The sequence below is a fragment of the Arvicanthis niloticus genome, chromosome 15, assembly GCF_011762505.2.
Source record: "Arvicanthis niloticus isolate mArvNil1 chromosome 15, mArvNil1.pat.X, whole genome shotgun sequence".
Classification (NCBI taxonomy): Eukaryota; Metazoa; Chordata; class Mammalia; order Rodentia; family Muridae; genus Arvicanthis; species Arvicanthis niloticus.
Window position 1 is genome coordinate 51,845,262 of NC_047672.1, and position 27,147 is coordinate 51,872,408.

General features: G+C 41.1%; 1 protein-coding gene and 1 long non-coding RNA gene across 5 annotated transcripts in view; one reads left to right on the top strand and one right to left on the bottom strand.

Annotated features, from left to right (window-relative positions):
- The window catches only part of Ica1 (islet cell autoantigen 1), a 133,862-nt gene that overhangs the window by 80,260 nt on the left and 26,455 nt on the right, over positions 1-27,147 (top strand). For all 4 annotated transcript variants that reach the window (XM_076913697.1, XM_076913698.1, XM_034519135.2 and 1 more), the window contains exons 7-8: positions 14,025-14,150; positions 15,193-15,291. In XM_076913697.1, coding sequence (XP_076769812.1) covers positions 14,025-14,150; positions 15,193-15,291 — 225 coding nt within the window. The remainder of the gene's footprint in view (positions 1-14,024; positions 14,151-15,192; positions 15,292-27,147) is intronic.
- On the bottom strand, positions 4,740-10,997 carry LOC143434570 (uncharacterized). Its single transcript, XR_013104179.1, has 2 exons — positions 10,860-10,997; positions 4,740-4,983 (listed from the first exon to the last, which is right to left on the bottom strand). It is a non-coding gene; the product is annotated as an uncharacterized LOC143434570 (long non-coding RNA).

A 27,147-nucleotide genomic window follows, 5' to 3' on the forward strand; every position in this document is an offset into this window, starting at 1 on the left:
CAGTACACTCTGTCCAGCGTCTCATGGAAAACTGCCTGCCCCTCCATGCCTGTCCCCCACATACTGTAACACCTCTGATGTTCTCTTTAACTAAGGCTTTGACATGACAGGCCCAGGCACTGAGATTTATTTCCATGCAGATTCCAGACTTTTAAGGCTCCAAAACCAGAGTTACCCACTCCCCCAAAGCCTCCCCCTCTTAGCATACATGAAATATACATCTCTCAATGTTCTTGTTCTAAAACCTCTAATTAATTTTTTACATGCATTTATTTCTCAGAGTGGGATGCACATACATGTAGCGGTCAGAGCACAAACAACTTGCAGAAGTTTGCACTCTCCTTCTACTGTATGGGTTTGGGGGGATTGAATTCTGTCATCAGGCTTATGAAAAGTCCTGTTACCATCTGAGCCATATTGCCAGCTTCTAAAATGTCTTATTCTTCAGAATATTTCCCTGGAATTTCCTATACAAGTGTGAGGACCTGAGTTCAAATCCCTATAACCTATGTAAAACCAGCATAATAACACATGTCTGTAATCTCAGTGAGCCTATAAAAGACTACAGGTGGAGACAGGACAGTCCCCAGCTACTGGCAGAGCAACCCATCTGGAGTATGCAATGGCAAGACCCTGTCTCAATGGACCAGGAACAGCACCCAACCTTATCTTTCCTTTCACACATACTCTGTGGACAGGTGTGCTTCCTGCACACACACACACACACACACACACACACTCATACACACATGCACACACACCCACACACCACGTCCGTTTTAGATACATATTACAACTATTCATATCTATCATTTTCATAATAAACCTTTTCAAACTCATCCATTGATTTTAAGAAGTTTTTTTTTTGTTTGTTTGTAGACAAACCTACACATTAATAAGGGATGTAGAAAGATTGGGGATGCAGGATACACAGAACAACAGGGAATAACCAATTCCTAAATAAATCAAACATAGTTCATCCCTCAGCCTTCACACTCAATTCTCTCTGCTTAGAGCGCTCTGCCTGCACTGCCTTCACTTCATCACTCTTGTCATGTTCCCTCCGTTCACACGGTAGAGTGTACTCAGTGCAGACGATTGGATTTACCCATTACATATCCAGACACCGGGAACTTGTAAATGTTCAGTCACACTTTTTGGGAAGAAGAGAAGAAGGAAGGGAATTAAATAAACGTGAAGCTAGGAAAGCTAATGATTAAACTAGGCCGAAGTTCAAAAGCGGGGACGCAGCAAAGCCATTGTGAGCGTGAAGTGGACCCTCCGGGAAGTCAGCCCCACTACTGGAAATCGGTAACTTCATTATGTCTCATCTTCCCGCTTTGTGTGAGCATTTGGATGACTCAGGAATGAGTAGCTTCCCTCGTATCTCAGCACCTGTAGACAGTTTGACAGTAAAGGCTAAACAAACAATTCTTTTTTTTTTTTTTTCCCTTTTTTCCAGAGTCTCGAACTGGTTTAGGTATTCTCTACAAATTACCAGTGAGGTTGTTTGGCTTCATATTTGTTCATAGATCTTGTTATGATCTCATAGACAAGTATATAGGTGTCTTTTCATCTTTACCTTCATTAGCTTCATCAGCTAATTGTACCCCATCAGCTAATCCCATTGTACCCTGGTCCCAAATTCATGACTGCTTTTTCTTTCGGATTAGCTCGTCTTTGGGTCCTGGGATACTCTTCAGCTGACTCCTGAGCCTGCTGACTCCAGTCATGGCCATCCTGTTTTCTAGTACAGCGTATTTCTTGATCATCTTATGTCTCTCTGATCGTGGCCATGGAATCAGTTATTAGGGCAAGGAGCCTTGCTTACTCAAGTGGAAAGGAGTATAACAGTTCACTACTGCCATGTTAGCCGTTCTTCTTAGACCTGCAGTGCACAGAGCCAGAAGAATACATTTCAGATGATTTCACTTTCACACAAAAGCCAAGAAAGCAGAAAGAACCACTAGGCCCCTGTTTTACTTTTATGGCCATTAAGGAAAAAAGTATTTAAGCTGCATAGAGAGGAAAGAGCCTTATAGAAACACTGAAGCGCAGTGTGTGAAGGAGCGCATGCGCACAGTGTGTGTGTGTGAAGGAGTGCATGCGCACGAGTTATAGTCAAACACATTTAGTCACCAGATGTGTGTGAGCTGTGCCTCAGAACTCGTGTCTGCAAGGACTGAAACGCTGCCAGTGAGCCTCGAGAGCAAGCTCAGAGATGCCAGAAATAGCACAACAAGCAAATACTGTCCTATTTTTACAACCTCAAGTTCGATACGGTAAATCATCCCGTGATGTTTAACCAAGCCTGAAACGGATTACTGCATAGAATAAGGACCGTATTGCAGCAACCATGTGCAACTTAGAAAGAAGTAGCGCGCTAGGACTCTGCATCAATCTAAGCAGATCTTCTCACTGTATTTCCTATGTCCCATAGTCTCCTCTATCCACAAAATGGAATAAAATGTAGAAGAGTGTGCTGGAAACTGCATCTTTTCTTGTTGAATGTTAACTTTTGGAGAACATTATACATGAGTACTGCTGGCTCCTGCTTCTTCTCCTACTTCTCCCATTGTACCCTGTTCCCAAATTCATGACTGCTTTTTCTTTAAGCCATTACATATATACATATATAATATACACATATATACATATATAATATACACATATACACATACACACCACACACACATATATACATATATATATATGGCTGTTACATATATAATATACACATATATAATATATACATATATAATATACACATATACACACATATAATATACACATATACACATACACACCACACACACACACACATATATATATATATACATATATACACATATATATGTGTATATATGTATATATATGGCTGTATGTGTATGTGTGTATATATTATGTACATGTCTTATTTGGGTAACCATAGTGTTAGAATTCATGGGTGAATTTTCCCGTCATGTCTTGGGGAGGAGACTGGCCCATGTAAAAATGTAGGTTTAGCTCTATGCTACCCATAAGAACCACTTTAAATCATGCATGCTAGACAAGTATTCTATCACTGAGCCTTGCAGCTACCTCCCAAATAAATTCCCAAAAATTGAAATCACAAAGAACGTTACCTAAGACTACAACAGAACTGAGCTGTAAATCAGTTGTAAGTATTTAACTCTGTTATCTCTCAAATAAGTAGCAATAGAACAACATCCATCCAACTAGCCCATTGGTCCAAAGAACACATTGTATGGAAAACCAGAATGTATTTTGAATCAAAGGAAGGGAAAGCACAGCGTATCAAGCCAAGTGAGATACAGGTAAAGTAGTGTTTGAGGGAAGCTTGTACCATTAAGTATTAAGGTTAGAAAATAAGGATGATCGTGAGCTGTAACCTAAACTTCCTTCTCAAAAATTACGTAAAATAAATAAACACATAAACAAATCATCTGCCAAAAGAAAAATGATAAAAAGCATTAGACAAAATTATAAACCAAAAAAAAAAAAAAAAAAAAGTTAGAATCATCAGCTACCTGAAAAAAAAAAAATGGCTACCCGACTCAGCTTTGTTAGGAAGAGAAAAGGGAAGACATGGGCTACCAGGAAGAAGACAGCAAGATCATACAGATGCGTGCAGGATAGTCATGCAGGCAGCTTCCGGTTCTGTGTGTCTGTTTACTCATATTTCTCATTTGCAGCTAAAAGACTTTCCACCAACACACCTCCAGCCATTGTATGGGAGACATGACAAGGAAATGGCTAAACACTATTTTCTGGGGTTTTGTTTTGTTTTGTTTGGTTTGGAGATAGACTCATACTATGTCACAGGCTAGTCTACAATTTCTCTCTCTGTCTCTCTCTGTCTCTCTCTCTCTCTTTCTTTTGCCTACAATTTCTGATTCTCCATTAAAACAAACAAAGAAAAACCAGAAAAGGCTACTTGAAGAACAATATATAGAAATGTATCTTATAAATATAGACAATATGTTGATTATTAAAAGATTTAGGTCCCAGCACTCAAGAGGCTGAGGCAGGAAGATTGGAAGTTTGAGGGCAGCCTGAGTTAGACAAAGAAATCTTGTCTTTTGAAAAGGAAAGAAAAAGAAGTGGGCATGGGGTTTCTGGGGGCAGCTTTAATGAAATGTTCTGCAATTGACTGAGAGACACATATTTCAAGTCTGGGAAAATAGTGAAAGTCACTGAATTTTACACTTTAAATGGTGACCTATATGCATGTGCATTATTTCTCAATAAAGCTACAAAAATAAAACAAAATAAAAAAAACCAACTACCAATGAGTAAATCTCAATAGCATATAAAATAAAAGTAATATAAACAGCTTGACTGTGGTTTCTAAGGAGTGAGGTCGGTTTAAAGTCAATCAATTTAATCAGCTCTCTGAGGAGACCAAAAGCAGCAAATCAAATAGTTGGTACAACAGAGACAGGAAAATCACTTGATACAATCCAGGTCTGTTCCTGGCAAAACTACTCAGCAAGCAAAGGACAGAGAAATGTATGCTCGGTATGATAATGGTAATGTTAGTTACAACTAACATGCTTGGCTACCAAAGACTGCTTGCTCGTATATCTCATGACTGAGATTATGTGTTTGCTCTGTCAGCTTCCACTCAGTATTACCATATCAATATGAAAATGTGTTACCATAGCCCTCGGCCCCCCACAAACGAGCCTTGGGGATAGGGGGTAAGAAGACACAGAATCAAAGACTCACTTTGGGAGTGAGAAGCAGATGCAGACTTGTTTATTATAACAGTGAGGAGTGCCTTTGTACCCTCTACCCTTGTCCCCTTGTTTCGTAACCGCCTCTCCTGTGCAGCTGGCACCGGCCATTTGGCTGCCCGGGTCACATGTTCTGTTTTTGTCTCGGGTTGTCAGGTAGGTGCCAGGATTAGGGGACGCAGGAGCACTGACTGCGCATGCGTGGGCCATCGATGGGTGCTATTCAGAACATGCTGACTCACACCTACAAAAATAGTAAAAAACTAAGTAATAGTCATAAATTTGAAAGATTAACTTTATCTGTCTTTATTTTCAAGCAATGTGTACAGATGGGGTTGCTGTGGAGATAGTTATAGTCAATTGAAAGGAATCGTAATAAACTTTTTTAAAACGAGTAGTTGAACTTAACAGTATCACAAGAAATAAGATAACAGTATAGCCGGGCGGTGGTGGTGCACGCCTTTAATCCCAGCACTTGGGAGGCAGAGGCAGGCGGATTTCTGAGTTTGAGGCCAGCCTGGTCTACAGAGTGAGTAGATAGATACTCAGAGAAACCCTGTCTCGAAAAGCCAAAAAAAAAAAAAAAAAAAGATAACATAAACTCGAATATGTTTATAGTTATAATTGACCATGAAAGCTTTAGAAATTGTGATACCATCAAAAAAGAGAATTAAATATCTGGAAAGATGGCTTAATGATTAATAGAACTTGGGTACAATGCCCAGCACTCACGCAATGACTAACATCCATTTGTACCCCCAGTTCTGTTGAATCTGGTACCCTCTTCTGGCCTCACCATGGATCCCTGGATCCCTGGCTGGCCTGGAACTCACTGTGTAGACCAGGCTGCCTTCAAATTTACAGAGATCCATCTGCTTTCTCTCTGGAATGCTGAGATTACAGGAATATGCTGTCACCCCAGGCTTTAACAGTTTCTTAAAGAGTAATTGTGTGTAGGAGCACAGTGTTTGTGTGGGTCTGGATACCATGGCACATGGGTGGAGGTCAAGGTCAACCTCAGGAAGTCCGTTCTTTCCTTCCACCTCTATGTGGCTTCCAAGGAATGATCCGAGATCACAAAATTGTACACCAAGTACCTTTATCCGCTCAAAAGATTTACTTTAGAAATTGGCAAGGTTTGTATAGAAGGCCCAGAAATAGCCAAAATAATTGTGAAAAGACAAAAGTCAGGTCTGGCATGTACCTCAACAGTAGAGCATATGGCTAGCATGTCAAGCCATAGATTCAGTCCACAGCACATACAACCCAGAACAAAACAGTAGGACTTAGATATCTTTAACTGTAACACTTAATAGAACTGATAGTAATCACGACGGTGTGGTGTTGGTAGAAGGGCGTCCATACCCATAAGTAAAAGAAATGAAGTGGAAACCCCAGGCATGAACCTGCCTGTATATAACTTACTGATTTTGCTGTAGATACCAGGTACAGTGGATGCTTGGATCTCGTTTTAAAAACAAAAGATGCTGTAACAGTATGTCCACATAGAAAATAGACCTGCACCTTGATCTCATACCATATATAACAAATGAACTTGAAATGGCTATGAATATAAATATGATTTTTAAAGAAACATTAAATTTCTGGAAGGCAAAGGATAGGAAAAATGTCTGTTGCCTTGAGCTAAGGAAGGGATTGTTAAGGCACAAAAAAACACAAACCACAAACGAAAACTTGGTAAATTGGACCTCATCAAAAGTGAAACCTTTTCTTTTCAAAAGACACTATTAAGAAAATGAAAGGCAATTTCAGACTTGAAAATGTTTCCAAAGTTATATCTGATAATGATTCGTATTCAGAACATATGAGGAACTCTTACTACTTATTAATCTGACGACAAGCCGGATTTTTAAAACTAGGCAAAAGCTCTGAATAGACACGTTACTAAAATTATGTAAGACGAGTAAAAATGAAAAGTTCAGCATCATTAGTCATCAGAGAAATGCAAATTAAAGTCACATTGACTGTGACTACCTCCCCATTACAAAAAAAAATTCAGAGATTATAATAATCAAAAATAGAAAGGGATATTTATCATGAAGCTTGTTGGAGTCTCTCATGAGAATTTACAGAAAGCAGCTGTGATCAACCAAGGGTTAGTGCCAGCTGCATCCAGGTAACAGAGAGCCATCTTGAATTCATTAAGGCAAAGGAAGGAGCTGATCAGAAAACTCTTCCTTATCTTCTCCCTGCTTCCCCTGTCTTCTTTTGGTCTCTAAAAAAATTGTGTGTGTGTGCATGTTTGTGTGTGTCTCAGGCACATGCAAGGCGCACGTGCATATAGCGTTAAGTGTTGCATATGGGTAGCATATACAGTAATGTGGAAGCCAAAAAAGTCAGGTGTCTTCCTCTATTTCCGAGACCTTGTTGCCTGGAGACTAAGCATCTATCACTGAACTTGAAGCTTTGGCTATGCTGACCGCCTTGCCGTGCACACTAATGTATCCCAGGATACAAGCACACACACACGTAACCGTGGTTTGTGTGCTAGGGACTGACACTCAGATCCTCATGATTGCAAAGCAAGCATTCTCACCTACTAAGCCATTTCCTTGCTGCCTCCTTTTTTTGTTTTTTTTTTTTTTGTTTTTCTTTGCGGACCAATTCTCCGCATACATATAACCAAAATCTCAAACGTCAGGACTCCCTGCCTTTAGAGGTTTTGCTGTTAAAAGACAAATTGAGACTAATTTTTCTCTTGTTTTAAGTTCAGAAATCCTAAGAAAGGGATCTGGTTCCTCAAGCTACAATCACCACGATATATTATGATGGATTTAACTGACTTTAAAATGCTATGATGGTCAGTGTTAACTATCAGCTGGACAGGATATAGAATCAACAGAGTTGGGTCAGTGGGCATGCCTGTGATGGGTGATCTTAGTTACGTTAATTGATATGGGAAGATCTGTCTTTAGTTATGGATTGAACCATTCCTTGACCTGGGATCCTCCATTTTATAAAATGGAGAAGGCAAGCTGCGCACCAGTGGGCATCCATCTTGTTTCCTGATTACGGATGTGCTGCTACTAGCTACATCAAGCACCTGCTGCCGTAAGCATCTGCCTCCTTGACCTCTCTGGCTTAGACTGTATCTTGAACAGGAAGTAAAAAAAGACCCTTTTTCTTTCTTAATGGCTTTTGTTTGAATATTTTATAACAGCAACAGGAAAAGAAACTAAGACAGAAATTGCAACTGAGAAGTGGGGCCTTGCTATGTTTAACCTGACCTTGGGGTTCTTAGACCTGGAAGTGTTTTATGGCTGGAATATAAAAGAGTTTGCAACTTCAGTAAACAGAGCTCAATAGGCCATTCTGGTGGGAGCTTAAAAGACAAGAATGTGAGAGAACCGCGAATCTTAGAGGGGTTTGGAGGGGAACAGGGACTTTATCAGGAATTGGGATGGGGACCCTTTGTATGACATTTTGGGCAGGAATTTTGGATTCATTCTGCCTGTGTTGAGAATCTGAGTGAAGTTGAATTTAAGACAATGGATTAATTTGTTTGGAGGATGTGTGAAGAGCACTGGCTGCAAGGCAGCTGTAATTGTGATGAGATCAACTCTATCAAAGAGAAACTTGGCCTTCTATACTAGACAGTGAAAAGAGACTTTTGATGACAAGCTACCCCACCCCCTGATCAAAGGACCCAACCTGCAAAGATGTTCATTTGTACGAAAAGAGAAGGACTGAACTGAGAATGGAATAGTAGTGGGGGAAGAAGTCTTATCTCCTTTAAATCAACTACCTAGGATAGTCTTTTAAAGAACTGCCTATGTTCCCCTCACACATACATGTTGATAATAGCTGGGGAAAGGAGTGTATCCCAAGGCAACTGCAGAACTTAGAACCATTATATGCCACTGGCTTTAAAGGTATAAAATATGAGAGATTGCAGGTATCGGTAGAGCCGCTAAGGCCAGGCAATGCGTGGCAGGGTCAGAGTCCCTGCAAGGATGCCCTGAGAGGCTATTGTGTGAAGATGTGAAGGGGTAGCATATGTTGAAATGAAGACTCTAGGATATCACAGATGCTGGGGCCATGGGGCATCTACAGAAGATAGCTGTAGGTGCAGACTGGAGCTGGAAGGCTGTGGTTTCTTCACACATGGGCTCTCTCCTTAAGGCTTCTTTTGTCTCCTGAATATCTCTTAGGTCACCACATTGTTTCCTGTATCCAGAGCATCAATACTAATCTAAAACCACTGCCATCATTCCTTTGACTTTCAATCTGCTCATAGCCAGTATCCACCTTCAATTCCTCCTATCTGCACACTGCAGCAAATGATTTTTCCGAACCGAAAGGAAGAGTCTGTTTCTTTCTTGCTTAAAACCCAGCCCCCAAGGTTTTTTCTACTGTGTCTAGGTCAAAACTAAAATAAAAGTCTGTCCTCCAGGATATAATCTGACCTTCTACTTCATCTCATAGCACCTTTCTACTTGTTCTCTGCAGCCCAGCTGTGCTAGCCCACTATCCAGTCTAGGACCTGCCCTATTGTCTCTTTCTTATCGCCTTAACTCCTCTCTAGCAGCTGGACTATTTTTTACAGGTAGCCATACTCAGTTTCTTTAGTGGAGCTTGACCACTGTTGACTTCCTCCAAGTCAAATGCTTTGATAAGTCATTGCTGTAGGATAATTTGGACTTTCTTCTGAACCTGTCCCCTAATTTGTCAGTAGGCATTTGCTAATAATAATAATAAAAAATCCCCATTCAACTTCACTTTGTGCCTACCTCTACCAACACCTGATACGGTACTCAATATGTGCCTAAGGAATGGGTGTGTGTGGGTGTGGGTGTGTGTAGGTGTGTGTGTGTGTGTGTGTGTGTGTGACCTACTGAAAAAAATCTAAAAGTCAGAGTGGAATTTTTTGTTGTTGTTCTTAAAGGAAATAAAACACTTAGAAAACAACAAAGGTTGGCTCCGATTACCAGGTTGTGGAGTAACCTGAAGACCTTCTCCCACTGGGTAGCAGGGCCAGTGTGCACTGAGGATGAATCCCTTTGCCTTTACCCTGGCTAGTTCAAGTTGGGGGCTAAGAGGTAGAATTTCACAGTAGAAGGAATGAGCACAGAGCCATGCCTTGTAGCTTTGGCAGTGCAGAGGTGGTTGCTTTCTTGGGTAAATTGAATTTCTGTGGAAGACAAGACCCAGACTAAAGAGGGTCTAATATGCATGATCACTTCCCTAAAGTTTGGGAAAGAACAGGAGAAAGGTGGAGCAAGGGAAACAAAAGGGAGACATAAACAAAGGGCACATTTATTTGAGTAAAATAATTTTAAAGAGCTTTGAAAACCGCAGGGCCGCCTCAAGATGTTTATGTAATTGAATTTAATTTATATGGGATGGAGAGGAATAATAATCAAAACGTTTTCACTCAAGTGCATCTGGAAGCATGTGAAATTACCATCGCAATGGTGGTCTGTGCTCTGCTGTGTCCCTTCGAGTTTTGTCCTTGGCTGGGCTAAAAGTGTGTCGTAAAGAGCAGACCTGGGACACAAACTATTAAACACATTGCTCCGGATTCCAAATGCCTGACAATGTAACCTCCTCCTTGCTTGGCATGGAAAGGGCACAGCTTGTGGAAGCTCAGCGGCGAGTTAAGTGTTTTAATCATCATCATCAACACACCAAGCATATGGCCTCGCAGAACTCACTGGGCCCGCACCATTTCTAAAATTACCCTTCAGAATCCCAACAAAATCATCTAAGGAGTGTCTCGAACTGTATGCAGTCCTAAGGTTCATGTTCTGCGCAAAGGACGCAAGCCCACACTTCCTGGAGTACCTATGAGTAAATGAGCTTATAAAGGAAAATAATCACAATGTGTATGCAAGGAAAAAAAAATCTTATTCGCATCTTGTTAGAAAAATCTAGAATTTCCATCTAAGTAAGGCAGTCTTTTACATACCTTAGATTTGCAATGGCATTGCCTCTTCCCAGGAGCCCTCATTGTCTGTTTTCTGACTGTTTATCTCTGTGGTTATAATCAGGCCATGAAACAAAACCATGATAGCATTCAAGGGCTTACAATAATAAGCATCTTTTTATTGCTTACCAGTCTATGGTTAACAAGGTGTTTCTGGTGTGGTAGCTACTTACACAATGGTTGGTAGTCACTACAAGGCAGGGCAGGTTCTGTTAATAATGGCGGAACTCTCCTCTGTAAGTCTCATCATGTCACGTGGCTCACACACTCCGGCTGGCCAATCTAAGTGTGTTCTCATAGCCATCCCAAAGGAGGCAGAGAGGAGGAAGGTGGATACAGGCAGGCTGGCATTCCCTTTTTCAGGTTTCCAGTTGTCTGACATCTGTTAGCTTCTTATTGGGCAACACCAAGTCACATGGTCAAGCCTGATTTCAGAGATAGGGGAGACTACAAAGTCACAGGGTAAAGTATAAGAGCATGCAGAAAGAACAATCCTTGGGACTACAGTGACCCCCAACACCCAGTGGCAATAATGCCATCACTTTACAGTGACCCTCTAGCCCAGTGGTGTTCATCATCCCTTGTCTGTGTGCCATCACTACTCTTACTCTCTTCTCATTGTGATGCAATTGCCATTTTCTCTCAACTTCTTAGAAGCATTGCATGCTCCTAACAACGTACATGCTTTCATAAAGGTTTAGTGACTGTGTGTTAGATGTGTTAGTACTTTACAGATAACCTCTGCTGTACATAACATAGGATCGGACTCATATGTGCTCTAGAAACTTGTACTGAATGAGTGCATGCACAAAAGCGCATGCCCCAGATATGTTCTTTCTCCTTTCCAAGGAAAAGGCTGAGGGCAGATAGTTTTCCGGGCCCTAATTGCAAAGACCCTTCTGGGCAAGTATGCTGACCCTTGGTGATCTATAAGAAAAATGTCAACTGCTAAAATTCTGTCCATCTGGTTTTCCTCTTCTTTCCAGCCTGCAGAGGCGCATGGTCTCTTTCCCACCTTCTTCTCAGAAGGCAGAACAGTAATGATATCTCACTCACTTTAAACTTCTTATAGTTAGAGCTCCCGGGGGGTAAATTTTAGCCTTCAATAATGCAATAATGAATAATCAGTCTCCAGAGTATTTGAGCTCACACTGTGGTCAGGCTGAGAGGAGCTAATAGCTACTGTCCACTGGTCTCCCCAGCACTGTAGATAGGGAATTGGGAAGAATTCCTAGAAAATGTTGTGTATGTTATACACATTACTCTTATATCCTCTATTCTCACAGGTCATAATTCTATTGATGTGTTAAATGTTTAACCTCATCATTTTCCAGTCACCTACAATCCCGTAATGAAGCTTGTATTTCTATATAGAATCCAGGTTTGAGCTTCTTGATTTTTTCAGGCAGTAGGGGAGGGTATTTTAAGGAGCATAGTAGCATGCTTATTAAGTCAGAGAGGCAGCCCAACCCTAAGTCAGCCCATGCCTTGTGAGGGCTTCAGTCATCACCATCCAGGAAAAGTCATTATAACAGCTAAAGTAGCATATTACTAGGTAGTAATTAAATTAAATCAGTCATTATATTTACACTCATTATTATTATTCCTGTTATTGTATAATTCCATATGAATTAAAAAGCTGTGAACGTGTAAGCTCTTATTATTGATAGTGAATTAATTGAATTTATACCAAATAATGCATTTACCTTCATGAAAAATGAAAATCACTACGTTTTTTTAAAAAGTAGAACTTGCACAACCCTTGTGTGAAGGTTAGAGAGACAAGCTGTGCAAGTCGGTTCTCTTCTTCCACAATGTGGGGTCTAGGATTTGAACTCATGTCATCAGGCTTGGTAGCATCTGCCCTTACTCACTGAGCCATTCCCCGACCAGCCCCCACAATCACTACTTATAAAGCTATTTTAAAGGCTTTTGATTATGGACATTTTGAAGTAGCATGGGAAGCAAGTATGTATTTAGTACATGCCTTGTACCAGGCTGCCAGGTGACATAGCGGTAGACAAAGGAGACATTATCTACCTTGCCTGGTATGCAATAATGAAAAAGCATATAATACCTCAGCATCACTTGTCATACTCAACTGCCTTGTTTCTATGACTCAAGAGATTCTTAAAATAATATTTGAAATTATCAAGTAGAACACATTAAATATGTATAGATTTTATACATCAAAAAAAAAACCCTCAATAAAATGTTGTTTTGTTTTTGTTTTTTAAGTGTCTGGCTTTCCCCATCCAAAATATAATGTAGTGGCACCTTGGATTAGAAGAAGCAGAAATTTTGACTTCACTTTTAATATGTGTGTGTGTGTGTGTGTGCAAATGGTGTGTGTGTGTGTGTGTGTGTGTGTGTGTGTGTGTGTGTGTGTGTGTGTTTAGATAGCATCTCATGTAACTGAGGCCAGCCTCAATCTTGCTGTGTAGCCAACGGTGATCTGAAACTTCTGGTCCTCTTGCCTTCACCTCCGGATTATTGGAATTACAGGAGTGAACTACTACAGCCGGCTTACGGAGTGAGCACTGGGAATGGGATTCCAGGCCCTCGCAAATGCTACTCCAGCACATTGCTGACTCAGCTATGTCCCTAGCCCTCTAAATTTGAAAACGCTACTCTTTTTATAACATGAGCTATGGAGTTAACGTGTGCAGAACTTTCCTGGCCATCAATCCTTCCCTGAATTATAGTGTGGTTCATGGGTGGTTGGAGTTTCTCTGGTATTCATCACTCAGTAATAAAAATTGAAAATTTATCAGTAGGAATGGTTTAGGCCTTGGGAAAAAAATCTTTGATATAAAGCCTCAATCGGTTCCTGAAACAGTAGAATTATGTTAGTAGAGAGAAAAGAAAAACCTCAAAAAATATAGAAATCAGTAAATAGGATTGTGTCACTGATAGTTTTGCCATTTTAGCAAATGTTACACAAGATGTTAATGTTGGGAAAAGTCAAGTGAAGACCTTGTGGGAACTCCACTCCAGAGACTGGAAGACTCTGGAACAAAGCATCTTTTTCAGAATGTGTGTGTCTCCAACCTTCACCGTGACCAGCTTGTAATTGCCCGGAGGAGACAGAGTTATTAATCTCATTCTGCAAAACATAGAATTTATATAGTAAGTCTGTTACAAAAGTATAATCATCACAGTTCTTGTCTAGGTCTTTTGGAAGGAAAGAATGAATGTCAGATCTGCTTATTCATCTGGAACATGTAATGATGTTTTCTTATGGAAGACAGAGAAACCCTTCACTGGTCTTTCCTCACCTGCAAATTTTAACATCATGGAGGTTTAAGTGTCTCAGAGATTTGCCTTCATTTTTATAGGTACAGACACAAGTCCGCCTTGCGAAAAAAAACTTTGACAAGTTGAAGATGGATGTGTGTCAAAAGGTGGATCTTCTTGGAGCAAGCAGATGTAACCTCTTATCGCACATGTTAGCAACATACCAGGTAACAAAGTACTATTTGTCTTGATGAACAAAGACTTGACTGAGTCTTAGACAATGGGAAATTTTGTGTTTGAATGGAAAGTATGCCCTGGGCATCATGGATTGTGAATGCATCCTCATTTCTGCTTTGTAAGGCCCTGCAGTTTAACCAATAATACACTCACAACTATGTGCCGTATACATGGTGAAGTTTTCTATTTTCCTGCATTTGTTTTGTAGGTCCTTTCTGTCCTAAATGCCATTCTTTGTCCATGTCTTTCCAGATCCTGATCTAGACCCTATTAGCACAATACCCTCCATGTCTCAGAATGGGATGTTTATGCAGGACACTTGGTTTTGTCTCTCTTAATACTGCCGTCCTTCAGGGTAGCCCTGTGTCTATCCTCAGTGCTGTTGACGCCAACTGAGTGTGAAATACCAGATGCTAGGAATTGTTGGGAATATGAAAATTACTACAGCCCAGGTTCTTGAACTCAGAGAATTCAAAGTTTAAGAAGAAAACTGGAGGCAGGAAATTTTTACTATATTTCCCAAACCTCTAGTAGGTGTTCTACCTAAGAGTGCCAGTGAGGGGACCATGGTGGTGCAGACCTTTAATCCTAGTACTCAGGAGGCAGAGAGAGGTGGATCTCTCTGAGTTCAAGACCAGTCTGGTCTACAAAGCAAGTTCCAGGTCATCCATGGCCACAGCATGAGACTGTGTCACCACCACTACCACCCTCAAAAAAATATTGCCAATGAAATTTTGGAGAAATCAAATCATTTGAAAATGAGATGAATGAGCCCTGGGTTTTGAAGAATGGACTGAATGGGGCAAAGAAGATAGTGAGGTGAGGGGTTGAGGTGGTGGGTGTAGCCTAAGCCTTAGGGGAAGTTTAGTTGGATGATGTGACAAGGTCTAAGTGAACCATGGGAAGAAAGGGAGGTCCAGAGATGAGAACAAGTCAGAGTTGAGATGACCTGGAAAGCTATAGATCACTTCTCTGGGGACCTGGGTCAGAAGTGGGCATTCAAGACATTGACTTTACCATCTTTCTTTACAGACCACTCTGCTCCACTTTTGGGAGAAGACTTCTCACACTATGGCAGCCATTCATGAGAGCTTCAAAGGCTATCAACCATATAAATTCACAATGTTAAAGGTATGAAAGCCAGAGACTCACTAGGAAATCTTGTGAAAAGCCAGTTTTGTGTATATTATAAACCAAACCCATGGCAGTAACACTACTCCCAGGCCCTTGTCAGAGAGAACTATGTCTCTGACCTGGCCTTTCACTGTACATCAAAATAATCCATATTTATCTGACGTTGTTGAAGACAAGATGACTCAAGAACAGGTAACTAATTACTTCTTGTTTCGTTTTTGTTTTTTTCCATTACCTAGGATGGAATTCAGGGCTTTAAACATGCTAGAGAGTCTACCCCTAAGTTACATCCCTACTTTTTAATTATTAATTCTGAGTATGCTGATCTGAGATTATCTGTTTCTTTCTTCCCTAATTTCTAAAAAAGAAAATATCACTTTATTCTGAAGGTATCTCCAACATAAGATTGGAATTTTCCATAGGGCTATAGTAACATTTTCTAATTGAAAGAGCTACATTCAACTCAAGGATCCTTGACTCAAAGGGGGTTTGTATACAGGATCTGATTCTCAGTATTGAAGCTGATTTGGAACTTGCGTGCCCTGATGGCTACCAGAGATGAATGCACATTAAGATAAGGAAGTGATTGTCTTTCCAGAAGGACTTTAAGAATGATCGGAGAGAACAATGGGTACCTTGTTTTTGGGGTGTGTCTTTGAAGGAAAACTATCAGGGAAGAACTAACAGAAGTAAACCTTGAAATTGGTCGTTTCTAATTTTTAAGGCAATTTATATATAAGTCCACATCACTAGTGAAACATCAAAACAGTACCCACCCCTGGCTGTAAAATGCAGCTCTGATTTTAAGTGTTTATGAGTCATCTACAGATCTACAAAAATATTGAGATCGGAACCTTCAAAGATGTTGCCTGAGGCAAGGTCTCAAGAGCCATCCAGGAGTGTCCACTTGCCCTGAGCTGTACCCAGGCTGACTCCAGGAAGGATGCCTAGCCATAGACTCACAGTCCTTACCTTGCTCAGTTGTTGGTGTTCCCTGACATACTGCATGGTGAATGCACCCTGGGTATGCACTGTTTTGCTCCATCAACTATACACACTTAGGAGGAGAGGCTTTTTATTTCTTATGCCTCTTGTATGTCTGTCATCCAGCCAAATGTCTGCACCGTCAGCAAGCAGCCCCCGTCACAGTGGCAGTGTTACTGTTGGAAGCAGCTGTATTTCTTCTCCGTGATTTACTGATGTTTTCACCAACATAGGAAGTATCCCTCCCAACCAAAGGAAGATTAGTTAAAATTACAGCTCTTACTACCCACAATTCTTACCCTGGCCTGAGCAGATCAACCTTCCCTTCCACGGGGCACTTCTTGGACATCTTAACTGTTCTGTTGTTGGGGTTGTTCTTTCTTTTCATTAAGGATTGAACCTAAGACCTTGTGCAGGCTAGAAAACTACTTTCCTGCCAACCTGCCCACGTGTTTTAAGTTTGCATCCAGTAACCAAAGGTTACCTGTCTTGTGAAACATAAATTGGCCAGGAATCAAATGAAATGTCCTCTTCCTCAAATATAACTTAAGAAAACTCATGTCTGAGTTTATCACATATAAGTGACGTTAAAGTGCCACAGGGGTGGAAGAACACGAGTGTATCCCCAGCCTCCTGAGCTGAGGAAACTATGACTTCGAGATGTGTGCCATGCTCTTCACCCTACAGAAAAGGCTGTGCTGCTTACATTAGAAGACTACTAAGCAAGAATTTAGTAAAAGTTTGACAATTGTGATTTAGGACAAAATGCCACATATTTTGGACAGACAGCACTCTATTACCTTTTATATCCCGTTACCCTCCCTTAAGTTACAGCTTAAATAATAATGCATAGCTTATTTGTAATATAATCTTATAGGATAAATATACCTGTTAAAGTATGATGGCGTTACGGTCAAATTAAGAATAAGTGTCCACAAGCCCATCAAATAAGCTGTTTGTTGTTGTTGTTGTTGTTTGTTTTTTTTTTTTCATTAGCCTCCCGAATGATCTCATCTAGGCTTCCAGGGATGACATATTAGAAATTCAAGCTGATAGATAATTATGTGGACTCCCATTGGACATAATAGGATCCTGTTATACACAGGTCATTATGTTTTTATAGATAGATGCACTTGTGTATCAAATTGTATGCCAGGAAACGTGAAGCTGAAACTCATTAGTTCCCTGTGTGCCCTGTTTAAGTGTGATGATTCTGTGGATATCTAGAACCCATGGACTAATAGCCTTTAGAAACACATGGCCTCTAGTGATACAAATTCTTATTCAGCCAACAAATTCTCAAACCTATAATTTTAAAAGGGCCTTCTCTCTTGATAATGGATATTTTGAAATTTAAATAAATGTTTTCACGATTAATTTGTCCTCCGGGTTTACGTAAGCAAATGGCCCCTTAAGATGCCTTTTGGGATTCTGACTGGAAAGAAAATATTGTCTTAGGAGAGGATTGCTAAGCTCTGCTAATGAAAAGCGGGCCATTTGTTTTCTTTGCTTCAGGGTGTATTCTGAGTGTGTTGGTAATTGTGCCGTTGCAGCTGCATTTCCTGACTGTTAGTTTTATGCTTGATGAAGGATGGTAATTAATGTGTTAAAGCACTTGGCGGTCCTGTTTGATAGGAAGATTCTCTTAGAGCGAGCAGAAGTATGGGGCTGCATGTCATGCCCCTGGAACTTCAAATGAAGCTTTACCTAGGAAATATAAAATAGTTCTTTTGTTAAATAAGTTCACTGTAAAGATGAAGCTCTATCTCATACATCTTTCAAAATATTCAAGTGATGATTTTGACCATTTAATGGAAATGCTTCATGGAGCAGCTAACACGGTTTTCGTCTAGGCCTGATGTGATTATATTGATTCTTCCTTTGGGAGGGAGTGGAATCGTTTCAATTTAAGGATACATTTTAGCATTCAACGTTATGGAAAATTTAGCTTTGAAATGTAATCTTAGAAAAAAATGTAAAACTGACCATTGTAATGCCTCCAACTTAAAACAGAAGCATTCTAAGCGGTTGCCAGAAAAAGGCGAGCTTTCCCTCAGTTCTGTTTTCAAATACAAACACTTACTGATTCATTAAAATGTTAGTAACCATGCATATTTTATATGAATTATCTATTATCAATGTATTAATTGTATGTTTATTATGTAAATCTGGGAAAGTCCTTCACATGGCAGGAATTACCACGTTCTGGCGACAGGCAGAGAATGTTACTTGCTGGATCTGGAAAGCGTTGTCTCTTTTCGGGGAAGCAATTTGGGCTCAGAGCTTAAAGCATTTTAAAGAAACTAAATGGAATTCTGTCTCTTTAGGAGAGAAGTGCCTGCCTATGTTACTAGCCCTTAGATGTGGTTGTTTACTTTATCCTTCCAGGATATCACTTATACATTTCTTCATGGATCCAGGGCAGGCGACAGCCACAGAGGAGTCAAGTGGCTTTTCTCTGGATCATCTACAGTTCCATTTGCATCAATTGCCATTTCTTCTCTATCCGGTGTTCTGGCAGTGGGGGGGAGTTGGGCATTTTTATAGGGATATTAGGGGAGGGCCTGGGTCCTTTACTGAGGGTGGGGCTTGGTCTCTTTACAACTTGGACACATACTTCTGAAGACTGGTTAAGGGCCAGCATGTCCTCCCCTGTTTGCATTACAGGGCTGTCGGAATTGCTGTTCAGTTGTCTGAGACAGAATCTTAAACCACGCTGACTTTAAACTCACAATCCTCCTACTTCAGCCCCCCAAGTGCTAGATTATAGGCGTGTATGATCGATCATGCCGCGTTCGTTTTTTAACTTTTCTCTGAGCCGGTGTTTCACCACGCAGTCCGAGTCGACCTGAAATCCTTTCTCCTCACACTTGCACACTCCTAAATGCTTCTGGGATGCATTTTTGGTTTTGAAGCCATCGAAGTACTTGGGTTTAACAGAGATGGTCGGCTGCAGAGGATAGCCCCCTAACACACTTCAGTGGTTTTGGAAGGAACAGCGGATTTTTTTCCACTTTGCTTTTCACATTCTTGGATGGGATGATAAAGTGAAGTACATAAAAGCACAAGCAGCCAGACCAGCTGTGCCGATGCCTAGCCATGCCAATGGTGGCGGTGAGGGCAGCGACGATGAAGAGGTAGTGAAGGAATTGATGCTGCTGGTGATGGTGGTGGTACAAGTGAGGTGGTAGCAGAGCCTCTGAATGTGAAGACCATGTTGGTGTTGCTGTGGGTGTTGTTGACTAAAACGGTAGTGGAGGGATTGCTGCTGCTGCTGCTGCTGCTGCTGCTGCTGCTGCTGCTGCTGCTATGTGTGTTGGTGATTAAAATAGGAGCCAGGTTGCTGGTGTTGAACTGATGGGAGAAATGATGGGGAGGAAGTTCTGGTGACAGTGGTGCTGGCGGGGAAGGTCGTATCAGCAGTGGTTATGTGGAGGTAGACAGAGAAGTCATAGCTAAGGCCTCGAGCAACACTAATATAGCGATTCTGGAGATGTACGTACTAAGAATGCTACAGTGGATCCGGAAGTCGGCCACAGGCAGAGCATTGGATGAGCACTGCTAGGTCCAGCAACCCAGTTTCAGTTATTTTCTTACCGTTTTCATCCCAGACTGTTGGGTTTCTCAACCAGTCCCACAGGCAAAGGTGTCCAATGGGAAATCTTAGCAGGCCTCAACCCAGAGCTCACATAGCCCACTCCCTCCCTGGTTTCCACTGGACATCTGGCAGTTCCATTTCCAAACCTGTCCTTCAACCCCACAGGTCTTGGTCTGCTCTCAAATAATTCCCACCAGGGACAGAAGAGCCAGAAAGGCGTGAGGGTGTGCCATCTTTTCAGCCAGGCTAACTCTAACCAATACAAATTGGCTTTGCAACTTACTCTTGACCTGGGCCAAGATTCACCTCTAAGGAACCTGAACTTTAAAATTCAACTCCAAGCATGTTCAAAAATAACCACTGGAACTGCCATAGCTGTTCCTTCCTTGACTCTGGGGTGTGGGTCCCAGCACCAGGGCATGGAACATCCTTCTCAGACCAAAATACTCTTTGCTTTCAAAAGACCAAAACATCCTTTCCTGAATTTTGTTTTTCTCAAATTCATATGCCTAGCAGCCTCCTTCCAACCACCTTCACATTTCTCAGCTAATCATCTGAGCATTTACTGACAGGCCACATGGCTCTGTAGTTACTTGCTTTGAAAATAATGCCATAATAGTTTTTATGAAAATTGGGTAAATATCTCTGCAATGCTATTTTAGTTAACAGTCCCAACAAGGCAATTACTCGTGGCGAGCATCCAGAATATCCTTTTAGACTTTCAAGTTTTGCTCTCGGGGTACTTAGCAAGGCTTTTTCCTTTTTTTTTTTTTTTTTTTTTTTTTTTTTTCTCTTTTTTTTCTTTTCCCCCAAACTCTTCTAGGCCAGATCATTGGAAAGAACAGATTTAGAGGTATATCTCAGTTCCTGGGGAAGGGGAAATGGATGAGCTGACCAGGACCACCACTGAAATCCAAGCTGGGCAAGCCAGAGTTTTGTCTGTCGTTTGCTGTCTCTGCCTTATGGTGATTGGCATTATTTCTCCCTGGCAGCTGGTCACCCAGGCCCTCCTCACAACAGCCTGGGTCTTCTCCTGCCCCTGTTCCTTCTTCCCAAACTTCTCTTTGCTGGACAGGAAAAAAAAATAACCCCAGTGTATAATTTTTCTATGCCAGACACTTGCTATGAAATAATGTCTAGGAACGTTTTCATATGATATGTGTGAGTCTTAAATATACCAGGGATGGCATTGTAATCAATAACACTGTTAGGTTCAGCATTAACATGTAGAAAATGTTGGTTTTTATTTGACCCTCAAATTATCTTTGGAACATTTGAGTATGTTCAGTCCTATTCCCATGTTTCAAATGAAACTGGAGCCCAGAGACAGTTAGTAATTTTCCCAAGGCTCTGTGCATGTGTACTGGATCTGGGAACAGAAAAGTTCAGGCTTTTACCACCGCTTCCCACGGGCACTTGAGGCTGTGAAGCAGGTGGGCAGGAGAGAGCAGAAATGCCACCTTTAAAATATACAGCTGTAGCTTCCAATTAACAGCCATACTTTGAAGTTTTTCTCTTGTGAGTGAAAACAGTAATTTATGTGGCAGCCCCTCAAATATCTGGGAACATGGGACTCCTCCTTAAGAATGTGGGATGGAGTCCCCTCTGTGTCCTCAACACTTCTCATTAAAGGGGATGTTGAGTAAATGTCCTGGACTTGGTTGTTCAAGACATTTCCTTAAATTGTGAAATTTTAAAGATAGATTCATATATAACTTCTGTTTGTCTGTGGCTGAATGGCCTGAAGCAAGTTAGTTCACCTCTCCGGGCCTCCACTTCCATGTCAGGAAACAAGCAATGTTTCTGAGGCTACTACTTGAAGCCAGAGAGTGTGAACTTGGAGTATAGAACATGGGACTAAAGTCATCACTTCCCCCCTTTAGACCAGAGTGGTTCATAACCTTCCCAATGCTGAGACCCTTCAGTATAGTTCCTCATGTTATAGTGACCCCCAACCATAAAATTATTTTCAGTGCTATATCATAACTTGTGAATAAATTAATTCACAAATTTATGTAGTTTATAAAGGTTATCAATTGTAATGTAAATGTCTGTGTTTTCCAAAGGTCTTTGGCGACCCCTCTTGAAAGGGTCCGTTGACCCCAGAGGGGTCACGACCTACAGGTTGAGAAACACTGCTGTAGATCCTTTAGGGTCCTGACAAGAATGTGGTTTAGAGTGTTTGGTACTATAGATTCTCTCTGTTTGCCCTTACACTGATCCGTACATTTGCATACTTGACATTATCTCCGTGTTCTGGTGGGTAAACTGAGGCCTGAGAATGGCAAGAACCGTGTTCATGTCAAAGTACTGCTTGGTACAAATCCAAAGACCCTCTCTTCCCAGCACTCTGTGATGCTTCTCATGAGCAAGCCCCCGTGCTACTTTAAAGCATAAGATTATATGTCTTACGATAGTGATTTTTTTCCTCTGGTTTTACTTTGGTCTGTTGTTCTGTTCTGCAGTTCAGTTCATTGTTTCTAGTACTAGATTAATATGGTGTCATTTGTACATGGCGGGGGACATGTGTGGTGGGGAAGAGGAGGACATATGTTCTAAATGTCCATGAATTGCATGGCTGGTATACATCATGTCCTCTGCTTTTTATTTCTCATGTGGTACTAATTATATAAACACAAACATACACACACACCCAGCTGAAGGCAGCATCTTTTGACCATGCAAAACTATTTTAAGTGCTTTTGTTTCCTTTTCCTGACAACTATTTGGCACCTTCGTCTGTGTACAGTGTAATTAATGGAAAGTAGCATAAGAAAATGAAGTGTCTAATTAAGGACTACAGGAAATGTTACCCAGTTGTGCAAGGTGGGCCTCAGTCTGGGTTCTTAGAACTGGCTGCTGGCCCTTTGTCTGAGGAATTTGTTTTGTTGAGAAGTTTTGCCTTCTTTCAGATGAATGCTGCTGCTGCTTTTATTTTCCTAATACAGGAAGTAGTAATTCCTTTTATTATATTAAGCTGTTTCCTTTTTAAGACCTTTTTTTTTTTTTTTTTTCAAGCTGGGCCTGCACATTTCCTTTGTCACGCCGATCTTCTATACTGTGTGCATGCTCCCTGAAGCCGTTTGTGCATTGATGGAAACTATTAGCCTGTTGCTGCAGCCTGACCAGGCACAGGTTACTTAGTCTGCAAGCACCCTTTCATCCACAAAGACGCTTTCAGTCAGAGGAGTGATGCTGTGCACTACTGAGAAGCAGTGATGTCCACAGACAGTTTGAGGGGAGGACCGGGTGGGATGAGGTTTAGAAGCACATGTTTTGGAGTTTTCATTTCTTCTGACCATAGATTCAAATGTGGCTTTCATAGGCCAGCGGCTGGAAATGGTTCTGTCTGATGGCTGTCTCTTCCAGACTTTTCTTGTTCATTTTTTCAGAACACGGATTCATGTCACTCAGAAAATGTTGTCACTTCTGCAGAGGCTATTAGGGTCAAGTGTTTTGTCTGTCATTAACCGAGTTGTGGAACTTCAAAATAATTGGAAAAATTCATTTCCAATATCCTTAACTCTTAGCAACCCAAACCGTCTAACCCCTCCCCACTGACCTTGGTTGAGGCAGGAAATTATTCTCTATTCCACAGAATTGCATGCTTTGGACAGTCACACAATAAACTAAATTTCAGGTGGGATTGGGACATGAACTTTCTGTTAGAGTCTCTCTTCACTGAGTGCCATCGTTCCTCAGAAGCAAGCTTCCTGTGTGGTTCTGCTTTTTTCACCTTTTTGATTTCGCTTTGTTTGATCTCCAAGTCTTATGTTAAACAAGCCCACTGTCAATGTTCAAAAATTGATTGTTCTGCTGAGGATATAACTCTGTGGATCTATGATAAATCTTTTGACTTACAACTTTAGAATGTTCGAATCCTGTGGCATGTGGATTGTATTCAGGTAAGCTGATATGTATTTGAATACAATATTTTCCTTCATTCAGAATTCTCAAAGTGAATAAGCTGATGTGTTTACATTCATTTTCCTTATGATGTTACATGCCTTTTCATAGTTTTCCCCTGAGCCTTCACATTGCTTAGCTAAATAGATGTAATTGTTAATGCTAAGCCTTACATTTATTTTTTTTTAACCAACAAGTACGAATTTTAGCACTTGCTAAGCTCCTGAAGCCAAATTATCATAGGGACAATAATAATGTAGGACGAGAAGAGCATTGTCACAGGAATTATTAATAGTAAATTAAAGTAGCAATTGGAACTGCAGCCATTCTGTTGGGAAAGCACAATAGTGTCTTAAGTGTGACTGTGGTGACAGGGAGCCAACAATTGAGTCCCTGCTAATGGCCCAACAGGGGAAGGGCTTGAAAAGAAGCACTGAGTGGTTTACATTACAAAGGGATTGTCTGAGAGCTGCACCAGCGTGGTCAGGAGGGGAGGTCGGCTGGAGACAGGAGGATGAGAACCATAGAACTGTCAAGGGCATCTTGGGGGTTTAGACAGGGGCTGTGGCAGCTAGACGCAGCCCACTGAAGCAGACATGTCCATGGCCTGCCCAATGTTGATTGACAAAAAGGAAACACAATGAGGAGATAATTGAGCGAACCAGGAGGCCTGGACAAGTGTCACGGGATCTAAAAGTGAGTCCTGGGAGCATTGGCTGAAAATACTCCAGCCTTCACTCTGATCAGAACTGAACCATTCTATAGAGAATACAGCTGCTGAGAGACAGAGAGAGAGAGGTGCTGGGATTGGCAAATATATGGAAAAGAGTATGTCCTTGACATCTGATGAACTCCCACTTATGGTTACACAACTCTAATGAATACACACACACACTCACATGTGACATGCATTACTTTCACTGGATACACACACACACACACACACACACACACACACACAACCGTCTAGAACAGAATCCGGGTCTATCGGCTCATTTGCTCGAACCCTGTCCGTTGTAGCATTTTCCCCTCATGGTCCAGGCTGCAGCACATAATGATCATATACTGTGGGTAGTTGTCATGCATAGAGAGACAGCACAAAGGAGGCAAAATGGCCAATGCCGACAACGAATGCTCTCCCTGGGAGACACGGCTGGCCACATTATGGGGTTCTTCTGAGACTTCCATTCTTGTCAGTAACAGCATAGCCCCAGTGACTTCTTCACACAGGCTGACCTATTCTTACCTTTGGGCCTTCGTATTCAAGCTTCTCATTGGGTTGACCATGGCTGGTTCCTTCTTGTCATTTACCTCTCAGTTGAAGTGTCATCTCTCCAAGAGAACATCCCGTTCACTGAAATAATGATCTGATTGTCTTGTCTTGCCTTTAAATGATCTGCCTGGGCATCTCACTGGCTGATAATTTTTCTTTTGACTGACATCCAAAATATCCCAAAACAGCATCTTACACATGGTAGACACTCCAAAAGTATTTGTTGAATGAAAGTACCAATTTAATGTCCAGAGACAAGGAGTCATGAAAATGACTTTTTGCAGTCTTCATGCAATGAAGTGCTTCAGAACTTAAATCAGAGACGTAGACTCATATCTTACAGGCAAAGGCACTTGTTAGCAAGCTTCACAAGTTGAGTTTGATCTCTGGAACCCATGTGGCGAAAGGAGAGAACTGTTTCTGCAAGTTGTCCTCTGCTCTACACACATGTACCATGACAAGCCTCACATACAAAATAATGTTTAAAACAGAGCTCAAAACCAGGACCCTACATTAGAATATTGAGGAGTTGAATACACATCCATATATTTTAATTTAGTATTAAATGTTTGCGACACGTAAAATGCTCTATAGTTTCAACTCTAAATCTATTGTTATACAGGAATTGTGTTGGTACAGAGTATCTATAAAAAAAACATAACGCTGATCAGACTGTTAACGCGACTTAGCGTCAGAAGGACATTCTTAAATCTGGAGTGCCCAGTGAAGTTGTGTGGAAAGTAGCAGTAATTGATGTGGGCTTTGAAAGGGCTCAGGATTTCTGAAGGCAGGGCGAGCTATGAGCTACAGGGAAGAACAAAGATAGGACCAGAACAATAAGCACACAGGAGACCCTGAGGAGGCGGCTCCAACTGAATAGAAAGCTCCTGCTTTGCAGATAGTGGGAAGCAGCAGAGAGACTGGAGGTAGCCTGGCATTTGGGATGATTTAAAATCAAGCAGAGAGACGGTTTTAGGTTAGGAGTGGTGAGAAATAAGAAATGATCATCAAGTCTTGAGAACAAGGGCAGTATGATGACATTGGTATTTTCGGAAAATTACTCAGTACGGGGAATGAAATGAGGCTGGCAGTTGGGGGTGTAACACCAGTATCCATCTGGTGTCCGTGGCAGACTCTAGAGTCGGCCTCAGCTATGCTTTGCCTGGACATAGCCTTAGAGTGTCTTCACCCAGGCCTCCAGTCAGCCATCACTAATCAATCCGAATTGGCCCTGAAGCCTGCCTGCCTCCCTCTGTGTGTCACTGTGGAGAAAAGAACACAAGAGCCAAGGGTAGAAAGGCAGGGAGGCCCGGAGGATGAGAACCTGGACGTTAGTAGTTCCGAGAAGGCTTAATATCTTGAAATATTCCTTTTGTGCTCATAGGTTTGTATTTTAATTAGGGCCCAAAATAGAAATCTTTTTGTATATGTCATTATTCATTGTTAAAGAAACATTTGCTTTCTCTTTCTAGGTCTCAGCCACTGGTGTGCAGTTTGTAAGGAGATGCTTCTTTATAACAGAAGCAAAAAAAAACTTTCCGTAAATATTTAATAAACCTTTAAAATAGTAACTCTAGCAAGTGATGTGCCAAAAAAAAAAAAAAGACTCTTGACTGTTTTTAATCTACACAGACTTAGAGACACCTGCTCTGTCATTTTGTAGGAATTAAACTTTCAGAATATCTTGATACTATTCTGTGTGTATGTATGTATATATGTATACATATATATATATGTGTGTATATACATACACATACATTTGTTATTGTCTGCTGTTTTTAAAGATGGTTCTTAAATTGCAAAATAGCAAACAAAGTTAAAAATAAGATGCAGTTGTCTCAACTTCGATGGAAGCTTATACTATGTCAGAGTGTGGACTTCAGAAAGAATAGTGTTTATCTTAGCTGCATGCTGACGTTGGAAAGTGAAGTTAACAGTAACCAAAAGGCCTTTTCTGGATAGCTTATCACAAAGCGGGAAACATAAATCCGGGGGCAAACCAACCCTCCCTTATAAGCTGTAATCCTTGGATCTGCCTGAAAACATTACTGCTTCACCACAGAAACCTTTCCCTGCATACTCAACTGGGACA